The sequence below is a fragment of the Theobroma umbraticum genome, unplaced genomic scaffold (genome assembly GCF_002168275.2).
Source record: "Theobroma umbraticum cultivar Fairchild unplaced genomic scaffold, ASM216827v3 scaffold_67.0, whole genome shotgun sequence".
Taxonomy (NCBI): Eukaryota; Viridiplantae; Streptophyta; class Magnoliopsida; order Malvales; family Malvaceae; genus Theobroma; species Theobroma umbraticum.
Genome location: NW_018397262.1, coordinates 3,105,527 through 3,117,130, shown reverse-complemented (window position 1 = coordinate 3,117,130; position 11,604 = coordinate 3,105,527). Strand labels below are relative to the sequence as shown.

At 32.3% G+C, this 11,604-nt stretch overlaps 1 protein-coding gene across 3 annotated transcripts in view; it reads left to right on the top strand.

The window, feature by feature from the left end:
* The first annotated feature begins 8,282 nt into the window (after positions 1-8,282).
* Positions 8,283-11,604, top strand: part of ABA3 (molybdenum cofactor sulfurase (LOS5) (ABA3)) — a 16,558-nt gene continuing 13,236 nt past the window's right edge. The window contains exons 1-5 of one of the 3 annotated variants that reach the window (XM_021433118.2): positions 8,283-8,662; positions 8,853-8,951; positions 9,480-9,538; positions 9,801-9,961; positions 10,196-10,353. In XM_021433118.2, the coding sequence (XP_021288793.1) occupies positions 8,554-8,662; positions 8,853-8,951; positions 9,480-9,538; positions 9,801-9,961; positions 10,196-10,353 (586 nt within the window). In that variant the 5' untranslated portion in view covers positions 8,283-8,553. The remainder of the gene's footprint in view (positions 8,663-8,852; positions 8,952-9,479; positions 9,539-9,800; positions 9,962-10,195; positions 10,354-11,604) is intronic. The other 2 variants (XM_089784005.1, XM_021433119.2) reach the window with 2 other exon arrangements.

The following is an 11,604-nucleotide window of genomic DNA, read 5'->3' as shown; positions in this document are numbered from 1 at the left end:
ATATTAAAATATTATGTTATTTTGGTCATGTTATTATTTATTATTTTAAGGGATAAAGTTGAAAAGTTAAAATTTTACATTAAAAAAATGTAAGTTTTTTTAATTTTATATTTTCATATATAAAGGTAATTTTGTACATTTACACGCCATTCCTTATAAAGTATTTTCAAATCAAACACTATATTGTAATTCTCTCAATAATCACATTTTTTACAATCAACACTTTTCCATATTATATCAAACGCTGTAAAATTATCTTCCCAGCAATTACATTCCTAGCAACATACCAAACGCAACCTAATTGTGATTTATACAATAGCTACTTTCCTTTCTATTCTTGTTTTCTTGAGCATTATCAATTTTTTTTTTTACAAGGTGAATCAATAAAATGTATTGATCATATTATGCACAAGGAAAACTCTGAGTTTGGGAGTTAATTAAAACCATCCCGAGACTATCACAACACCTTGACCCTTCACCTCCTAATAACAAGTGGAAGCCAAAACATATTGACACTGCCCATCAATATCATCAAGATGACTACCATTACGGACTTTCCAAACTCATTTCTCAATTGAAATAATAGAGAATAGACTCTTGCATCACCAATGGAGCAAGCCTAAACCACCTAAATAGAGGGACTACCAAAAACAAGTGGTTAACAAAATAAATTGCATCTAAACACATGCACAAGTGCTTTACACCAACAACCTCACAACTCTACCTAATGGGAGCTAACAGACTTTCCTGCTCTTTATTGCAAAGCATGCATGTTGCCAAACTACTCTTAAGTATTCCTTTTCTTTAGAGTTCCTCTTTAATTGCGATTTTCCCTTCTATCATATGCTAAACAAAAATTTTGACTCTTAGAAAGGCATTTTTTGCGCGCGGTGCCTTCCACATAGGTTCTTTAGTTGATTATTAGTTAGAATCTTTTGACAAAAAGATTTTGGTATATATATACTACTTGTCTACCCCTTCCAATTTATTTTATCTTGTGAATTCTTGCTTAAGAAAATTTTCCCTTAACAACCTATCCATTTGGTTCCACTGTTCATTTTTCCAGTTGAACAATGGTCTTCTTAACCCAATATCCTGGCATTAGCCTTTGTTCTCCTAGCTCCCATACTTGATCAGCTTTCCATTTTTATTCACTGGGTGAATGTCTTGGGAAAACTAAATTTGAGCATAACACCTTTGATCCATTCATTAAACCAAAAAGAAATACTCTTCTTGTTTCCTACCGTTAACTCGAAACTCTTTTAAACCTACATAAAAATTTTATTAAAAAGAGATAGGGGACTCACAATTTTTTTTCCACCATCATCTCCCTCCATAAACTAATATGCTTTTCACCTTACCTCCATATCCACTTATTGAGTAAAGAGCTATTTTTAACTTCAAGATCAATAATGCCTAGGACACCTTCATCTTTGCATTGTCAAGCATTTTCCCATTCCGCGTAATAAATCCTTGTACTTGGGGGTGTCCCATGCCATAAAAATCTCCTCTGAGTTTTATTAATTTTATCAAGTTCATTCTTCACTCCTTGGGAAATCTTGAACAAAGACATAAAAACTAGGGAAGTTGGACAAGATCGACTTCAATAGTGTCACTCTCCCCCCACTATATAAAAACTTAGATTTTCACCTTGCTACTATAGCTTTGAACTTTTCTAGAATCAATTTTTATATTTTCACTGAATGCTCGTTCGCACCCAACATAAACTCTCTGTTGCTTTATACAGTAACTTTTTTTTTCTCAATCAAAAAGAAAAAAATTTATATAAATCATTGAGAATGTTTACAGTGAGAGTTCAACTAAAGGCATTGTAACAAAGCTACATAAAGCCAAAATGGAAAAACTCCTAACAAGGTTGAAACAAAAGATTCACCGAATAAAATTCAGCATGAGGAAAACAAACATGTCCACAAAAACAGAAGCAAAAACCAACAAACCAATAAAACACAATGACACATAATGAACCAACAATCAGCCACCCTTTAATAGAAGCAAACAAGAAACTGAAACCTTAATAGGAATAACAAGCCACGTAACACTTGAAAAAATCACCACCAGGCTAAGAATAAAATTGATTTGTCAACTCCAATTTAGCAAGAGAGTTCACGAAAATATTCCTTTCTTTTAACACGTACTGAAAAAAGATAGAAAGCAAGAGAGAGTCTCAATGAATCAATTTAATTAAAGATATTGCATTTATCCCATGGTCTTTAATCCACTTTTTCAACCCATGTAAGCGCCATTTTTGAGTCAGACGCAATGGATAGGAAATAACCTTCATAAGAAAATGCTAAGAAAATTCTCAAAGTGTAAAGAGTAGCCATGAGTTCAATATAATTAGAATCTTGAATACTTAAGGGAGCAAGGAAAATTCTAGCCATAAAAGCTTCAAAATTACAAAAAATTAGACCACATCTTGCAAAGCCCAATTTGCCTCTAGCCAAACCATCAATATTGAATTTAAACACTCCCTTAAGGAGATGTTCCCTTGAAATCTGTAAATGATAGTGAAAAGGAGAATGCTTTATAAGCAAACTCCGTGGCTTTTGCTATCAACCAATATCATCAATAACATCAATTCCTTCGCATGCATGAATCCAAAACATAGAGTGCATTTTAACAAGAAAAGAGATTTTATTACCATCCTAACTCTTGTTGTTGAAAATAAAGTCATTACGTGCCAACCAAATGGACCAAAACATAACACCACATATTGTCATCCATAAATCGTGCCTTTGAAAGGACAATTTGACCATGATTGGATAAGGGAAGCAATAGAATTTGGAATTCTCCAAGATAAATCCCACCATTTGGGTATAAGACTCCACACTTTCAAAGTAAAGTCACAAGTAATTAAGATATGGGAACAACTTTCCTCAACAAGTCCACACTAAGAGCATCGTAACTAATTACTATAAAATTAACTCCCTTAGAAGTAAGAAAGCTTTTGGTGGGAATGGAGTTAAGGATCCTAAGCTATAGGAAATTTTGTACCTTTGGTGGAATAGATAATTTCCAAATAGAGTAAAACCATATTTTTCGGTCACTAAGATCTAAATCTAATAAGGAATAAAAAGATTTAATCGAGAAAGCCCCTTTTCAGGTCATGGCGCCAAATGAGCTTATCACCTTTTCCATTCACAAGAAAAACCGTAGAAAGTTTGTGGACAATCTCCTCATAAGGCTTTTCCTCCCAAGAGTAAATAGAGCATTTATAATTTATCGACCAAGCACCATTAATCCAAGCTTCAATGACTCTCATCTTTTTTGTAATAATTAATGAAAATAATCTAGGATATTTACAGCCCAAAGGAACTTCAACAATTCATTTATCAAGCCAAAAAAATTTAATAGCCCCGTCACCCACAATCCAACGACAAGCACTCATACCCATCAAGTGCTAAAATCCTCCTCGGATGGTAATTTAACAATGGATCTCCATGCGGAAGAAATTTTAGAAATGTTTGATGTGTAAATTAGCTAATGGAGTTGTCCATCACCATATTTTTCTACAATTAAATATCTACATAGAGCCCTGTCATCAATGCCATATTAGCCACCACCATTTGTCTAAAAGAGCAAAGTTTTTATGTGAGAGGCTTGAGATTCCAAGACCCTCAAATCTTTTAGGCTTGCAAAATGCACTCTAATTGACCTTGGACAGCTTTCTTTTACCAGCAGAACCACCCCACAAGAAAACACTTTGAATTAAAGAGTGATTCTCCTTCCAAAAGATAAGTATTTTCTTTGCCATAACGCAAAACGCACCTTAACTTTACTAATCATTGGATTCTATACACTAATCTGTTTGGGATCGGGTCTAAGAAGAATACCCAAAAAACAGAAGGTAAAACCCTCATATCACAATAGAGAGTTTTTGATAAAAACTACCTTATTTCTTTGGAGACATCTTCTGAGAAGACACATGACTTATGGAAGTCAATAAGTAATTGAGGTTTTGAATGTATGAGTTGAATGTATAAAGCTTAGTTGAAATATAAGATTAAAGCTTAAATTTAACTAGTTAAATTCTGCAACTTTAAGTGCCAAAAACAAATTTAAGGGATTGTGATATATTTATTGTATGCTAGGTAGCTTATGAATTATTTGGAACTTGAGAAAATGTGCTAGCATCCAAGGATGACTGATTATTTGCTACTAGAAGCAAATAATGAAAAAAGAATCTGTTTATTTGCTGGTGGAAGTAATCATGGGTTGACTGGCTATTGAGCATGGTTTGATAAATTAGTTGTTGGTGGGAAACCATACTATCAAGGTGAGTGGATGTGTTTATTTTAAAATTCTATTTTGTGACACAATTAAGCATGAAAGCATGATTTACTTACCTATTGGTATATTTGAGAAGCATGGGTGTGTTGAACTTGATTTTACTATTTATTGAGAATTACATGAGCTGTCTAGTTATAAGCATGAATCATATGCTAAAGTTGATGTTTTAAAATGTGTCAAGCACGATTTTAATGTTGTTTGAACATTGGATTGGCAATTTATATGGCTGTTGAGCATGATTTTTAAGTTGGAATAGATCATGGTTTGAAGTGCTAGAAATAATTGAGCATGTTTTCAATTATGGAAATTTAACATAATAGGATTTGCTATTGAGTGCGGTTTATGTTGCTAGAAATTTAGTGTGGGCTCATATTGTTGGAAATATGTTAACATGATTTCAAATTCTGTAAATTAAACATGGTTTGGCTATCCATAGGAAGTATTGAGTTGGATTTGATATTGAGATCGAGGAGATAAGAATGGTTGTCAAGAACTTGAAATTAAGTCAATATTTGTTTACTGGCTGAATGTATAAGATGTTTTGACGTTTAGATCTAATTAAATGACTTTGAAATAATGATGCTAAGAGACTTGATTAAGTGAGAAACAATTGTTGGAATTTTATCAAACGAGACCTAACATTAAGGGTTGGTTGGTGGAGTTTAGAAGGTTGTTTAAACTAGTTAATTGAGTCCAACCAAGAGATGAATTAGGTGTGAGTAAAGCTAACATTGACCAAGGCATTGGACCCTCAAAGGCTCGAGTGATAGTGAATTGAGCTAACTAAAATCCTTTGGCAGAATTAAACCTAAGTTAAAGGGAGTGGTTTAGTAATTGGTGAGAATTCCCACAAAAAAAGGTGAGAGGGCAATTCCTTTTTAAAGCATTATTGAATGGTGAATATGGTATATTAAATATGCTAGATATGCCCACTATTTAGATATTATTTAATCACATTGAGTTCCAATGTTTATATTTGGATTGCAATTGAGTTGCATGAGCTGTTAATGACTAGGAATGATTATTAAGTTTGTTTCATATGTGTTGTTTTTGTGGGCCTATTGAAACTATTGAGCTGTTTACAAAATGGGAAACAAGCCCTTGAAATATGATGAGATTTTTTTAACTTTGTTTTAAAGCATTCAAAATTGTATGTATTACACTTTCGTATAAAAATTCTAAAATAATGGTCGTTAATGAGTTTTCTAATCTACCTTAGTGGCAATTTTCATGATGCTTGAGTGAAATATTTTACTATGCCATGCTCATTGATTTTCATATGTGAACTTGCTATTTTAATGTTTACTGATTTTATGATGGACTTGGTTATATATTGCTCATGGCTTTCATGATTTAAATAGGCATACATGCCTTATGAGCTTATGCTTGAATTGACTATACACATTTGAAATTCCATTGAATTATTTTCTTGGATAAATCTTATGGGTATAAGTCCTGTTACCACACTAGATTTATGTGATCTTTGTGCACAGAGTAGTAATTATTGATTATTGATATTTGATAACAAAAAGGGACCTAAAGTCCCGATTCATGTTTGGTGGCGTGGGGAGTTCCCATGAGAACGTAAAGGAAAGCTTGAAGCTTTGACTCCTATTTGGTGGCGTGGGGAGTTCCCACAAGTAGGTGTTTATGTTATTGATAAGAGAAAAAGAGCCTACGAGCTACATTAGACTTACCCAAGGATACGTTAATTGATATGTTTTTATTAATTGAGCATGGCACTAGTATTATTCTTTAAGAAAACCATGGTCGTGATTTTTTTGTTTACATGACATACTAAAAATTCACTGTACTTAAAATTGCCATGGTTAATTGTTCTATAATGAGCATGAAATTTACACAATACCTTTCTTATCTAATTTTGAGATTTAAACTCAAGCATTTTATATTGATTTGTACATGATTTATTATCTCATCATATGTACTTATTTTTATTATTATGTTTTTTTTATCAACAACTCTACCCTAATGCTTGTTTTCCTTCCTGTCCATTCACTGAGTGTGAAAGGCTCACCCCAACTAGTTGACTATGGCAGATAAGTGAATTGATTGGGAGTAACTATGGTGAGGGGACTTTAGATTGCTGCATACGTAATTAGTGTTTCATAGCACTTTCCTTGTGTCACTCCGTTGTCTAGATGTCAAGTTGTCTATTATTTTTAAATAAAGTGATGTATTCATAAAACTATTTTGAGTCAAGACCCTTGGATATTGTTTGATTAAATTTAAATGGTGTAATATTTGAAGGTTTACCTTTTAAGATGTGTTGTACACATATTTTGACTCTCTTGCTAAGGAATTTTTTATGAGTGTTTAAGAATAAAATTTGAAATTCTAGTTCTATAGCATTGTTAGTATATAATAAAGGAAAGAATTTATTTTGTGAGATTAATATGTTTGGAAGGCTTGCTGAGTTATGTGGGCTTGCTTACTTGACTTGTGTGCTAATAACGATCATAGGAATAGACCATTACAAAAATAAAATAATAATATTTTATATTAATACTTTTAAATATATTTTAAAATCTAAATAAAATATATTACTTATTAATAATGCATTTTAATTGAAGCAAGTTAGTCGAGCTTAAGCTAGAAATTTATACCCAAGCTCGACTCAAGTTGAGCCCCTGGTCCTTTCCTTTAGTGGTGATAAAGGCTGAATATGAGCAATGAAGAATGGTGAATTTAGAGTGGAATATATTAAATCACAAAAATTCCAATTAAATAGGCAATCTCAAGCTAAGATGTAGATGTTCAACCTATATATTTGCCTTGTCAAAGGCTTAGATTTTAGAGAATGCCAACAATCAACCCTTAACCTCATACCTCCTACCATCTAGACAACTAATAATCAATTGAACTAATCTCTCATTCACTGAATTTAGGACCGAATATATCACTATCACTTAGGCTTTGGCTTAGTCAGGAGAATTGAAGAAAGGAAAGACAAGAAATTGGGAATGGAGAAAAAAGTTGGCAATGGATGCTAGTATTGAGTTTTTCTTTCCATTTATATGCTTGATAAGAAAGAAGAAAAAGTGAAAGAAAAAAATTAAATTTCTTTCCATTCATTACTTGAAGGGTTGAAGAAGGAAAGAAAATTGAAAAAAAGATGAAAATTATATATCTTTATTTATTATCATACCCTTTGTAAGTAGGATACAAAGATGAAAATATTGAAAAATATGGATATTCCAATAAATTTACAAACTTGACTCTCAATTTTCCCATCCTCTCCCTGTCTTTTTAAATTATGAATGATTATTTCTTAGAATAAAAATAGAAAATAACAATCTCTCCTAGCTTCTTTCCTCTTAATTTTGTCTCAAAAATGAAATTTTCACCTATATATATATATATATATATCTCCTTTCCTCCTCCAACTTTTCTGTTTTACCCAAGGAAATCTTAAAAAGAAATTAACACAAAAGGAAAGAAAATTGTGCAGCTAGAAGAGTTAGGGAAGGGCAAAACACTAATAGTTTAGGGAGAACTAACACAACTTCCCTTAGCCAACTAATTAGGGGACAAAGACATAACTTGGTAGGAAAGAAATAGTGTTTATATAGATAGATTATATGTTTAAATTGTCATTACAAGTAGAAAATTTTTTAACCCTTAAACATTAATTTATAAATTTTTTAAAATAATTTTAACATAAAATATATTAAAATCAGAATTTTTCTTTCTTAATTTTTTTAAAAATTAAAATAATAATAATAATAATATAAAAAAACGAAAAACGCCATTTTTGTATGCATTATATTAAATTTTATATATCAGATTAAATTGTGTTTTATCTAATTTGACTATTTCTATTCAATGTGACACATATTCTTTACCTCTCTATTCAAATAATAATTCACAGAGTCAAAAGCTTATGGAGTATAACTTTTTGACATATAAATTAAACAATATAATTAAATAAATCGGAGAACAAAATTTAGAATAATTTGTATTATATGACATATGCCCTTGCGTGTGTATGCATATATTCTGTGATGAAAATGAAAATGCAAAAATTATTATAAAAAAGGATGTTGAGCCACGTTTCTCAAACATTTTCAAATCAAAAGTTTCAGCTCTCGTTCTTTAGAACAAGCTAGAAAGCAGTTCAGACACCCCATCCGAGCTCTGTCCGATATCTTTTGGTGGTCAACATTGTTATTTATCACCATCTCTCCCAGATAATTCATTGAAAAGTGTTCTTTTGTTCATCAAATGGAAGACAAGGAAGAGTTTCTCAAGGAATTTGGTGACTATTACGGTTATCCCAACGGCCCCAAAACCATCGACGAAATTCGCGCCGCCGAGTTCAAGCGGCTAGAAGGTGAACCTTTTTTTTTTTGGTCCTTTGATTGTTTTTATTTTGGTTGGTTTTCGTAATCGATATTTGAATTTCCTTTTGTTGTTACCAAGTAGGAAATAATTGAACTTTTAAAAGATAATAAATGAATTTTCCAACTTTCGTTTGATGGTTTGGATGCTTTGATTAGTTGTTTGAGCTTTGGGTATTGTAGATACTGTGTATTTGGACCATGCTGGAGCAACCCTTTACTCCGAGTCGCAGATGGAAGCAATTTTCAAAGATCTTACGACTAGTGTTTATGGAAATCCCCGTATCCTCTTACTTGAAAATTAGTATTGTTTTGCTTTGAATCTGATGAATTATGAATTCAAACTGTCCATCTGTTTTGTTCAATGATTCTGTATGTTCCTTGTTGACTAATATCTTATATATGGTATGTTAATGATTTTATAACTGATTATGCGTTCTTTAAAGCAGTGAGCAAAAACCCTTTAGTGATATTCGGTAGTGTATTGATTTGGTGTCGATTGTTGTAATAGATTAATTCGGGTAAGTGGTTGTTTGTTTTGCAATGAAAGCTATGTATTAACTCTCTTGATCTGTTCTGGTTAGTACTGGCTTACCCATTCTTGAAAAATATGAGCCTGTTAGCAATATCCAATACTTTGTTGGCTTGGTTTGATTGTTACAATGAGTTAACTCAGGTAGTTGTGGTGTGGCTTCGGCAGCAAAGATGGAGATTACTGTTGTTGTGTCTCGGTTTTGGTCAATATTGTATTGTCTTGCCCATGCTTATGCAATATGAGGTCTATAGTGGAATTCTTTAATTTGAATATAGATAGCCAAAGTGATTCTAGTTCAGCCACTAGTGACATTGTAGCTGAAGCTCGCCGACAGGTACTATATATTTGCTATCAAGAATGACGGAAGTTACTTTACTCTGTTTTCTGTTTTTCTTAGTTCTTTGCTTAATTTTGATTTTTAAATTCCTAGATTTCAAATAACCTGGTTTTGCATGATATATGAGGTCACCAACGGGTAGTTTATAGATATTGGTAATAGTGCTCTCATTTGATTTGTGCCTGCAAGTATATTATCTTTTCTTGTTTGTGGTATTGGTAATTATCTTTTTTCTTTTTTAAATTTTTCTTGATATAAGGTCCTTGATTACTGCAACGCTTCTCAAAAGAATTATAAATGCATATTCACTTCGGGGGCAACAGCTGCATTAAAGCTTATAGGGGAGAACTTTCCATGGAGCTGTCAGAGCAGCTTTATGTACACAATGGAAAATCATAATAGTGTACTTGGTATTAGAGAGTATCCTGCCACTTTTTTTTGGCCATTTTTATTGTTCAGGTGTACAATCATATATTGTGGCTAGTGCAGTCATGTTATGATTTTCTTTTTCCTAAATTCATCTTATATCGACAATTATCTTAGTTATAGTATGTTTTCATTTTGTGTGCTATAGGGCTGAATCGGATCAGCATCCTTGCTCCTTCTTTTAGAAATCTTGAATCTATAACTTTGTTTGTCCTTAGTAATTTATAGATATGCTCTCAGTCAAGGAGCTGCAGCCTTTGCAGTAGATATAAAAGAGGCTGTGGGTCAGGGTGGAGCTTCTGGAAGCCCTGTGACTTCAGTGAAGATATCACAGCTTCCAGTACAGAGAAGAAATGAAGCTGAAGTTTTGGAAGGGGAGCTTACTGGTAACTGTTTAATAAATATTTTAACTGAAAACTAAAGATACTTGTAAGAGAAATGATGCAGGATGAAATAACAAATAATTTCATATTAATATGGGTCTCCATTGGTTGATTCTACACCAGATACTTAGCTGAAAGCAGCTCTCAGAACTTTAAATTGCTAAAAGTTCATGATTAGAGATTTTTGCCCAGATGCATGTATATTGTGTGTGGGTGTACATATTTTCATGGTCAAGGTCTGGTTGGTGATATGATTTGGATTTTCTTGGTGCTTTTTTTAAGTCTGTTTTATTTATTAATGGGTTGATTGAGTACTATTTTGCTATTAGGAAGTTAGTTACCATTGGTTTGTTAGGAAGTCTTAGTTGGGGATCCGGCTCCCCTCTATTACTTTTCTATCCATTAATATCCAATACACATTTAATCACCATTCATAGTTGTGGGTTCCACAATTCATGAGTGTAACACCCATATCCTCATTTAAAGATTGATGAGATTCTATTGATGAGAATAAAGGTTATTTGATGTAAGTTTGAGTGTTAGAGAACGACGATAGGTAGAAAGAATATTTTTGAATAAAATAATATTAAAATATTAATATTTTATTTATTAGTGAGATTAGTTAAAATAGTAGGTTATATGACTAATCTAAGTGAGGGAGGAGAAGAAAAGAGAAAATTTGAAAGAAAACAATGAGGTTAGAGGGAACTTGTATGCTTTGATAAAATAGAGCATTATTAGGTAAGTATATATTTAAATATTATAGTGACATGCGAATGAGGTACGAACCTCATATTATGTTCATACACATGTCAAGAAAGGAAGTAGAAGAAAAATTAAAATTTTAAAAGTGATAGAAGGACTCAATAAAAAGAATGAGAATTTAGGAGGGGTAAATGACGATTTTTTGATTTAGCTTGGTCAAAGCTTACAAAGGAAGCTTGACCTTTCTTTCTCTCATTCTTTTCCCACATGGCCGGTCATGTATGTGATGTTTGTGGGAAAAATTGGTATAGGTAGGGAAGAAAAGGATGGGGAAAGAATTAAAGGGGAAAAAGACAAAGAACTTATCTATGTGGACTAACCAAAATTGTCTTGAAACTTCTTGAATTTTTTCATTTCTTCCATCCTTCGGCCGGCCAAAAAGGAAGAGAATTTTTTATTTTTTTTCTTCTTGACATGCTGAACACTAGAACTTTCTTTTTCCTTAGTCATTAAGCATTTTTTTTCTTTCTTTCTTTCACCACCGTCACT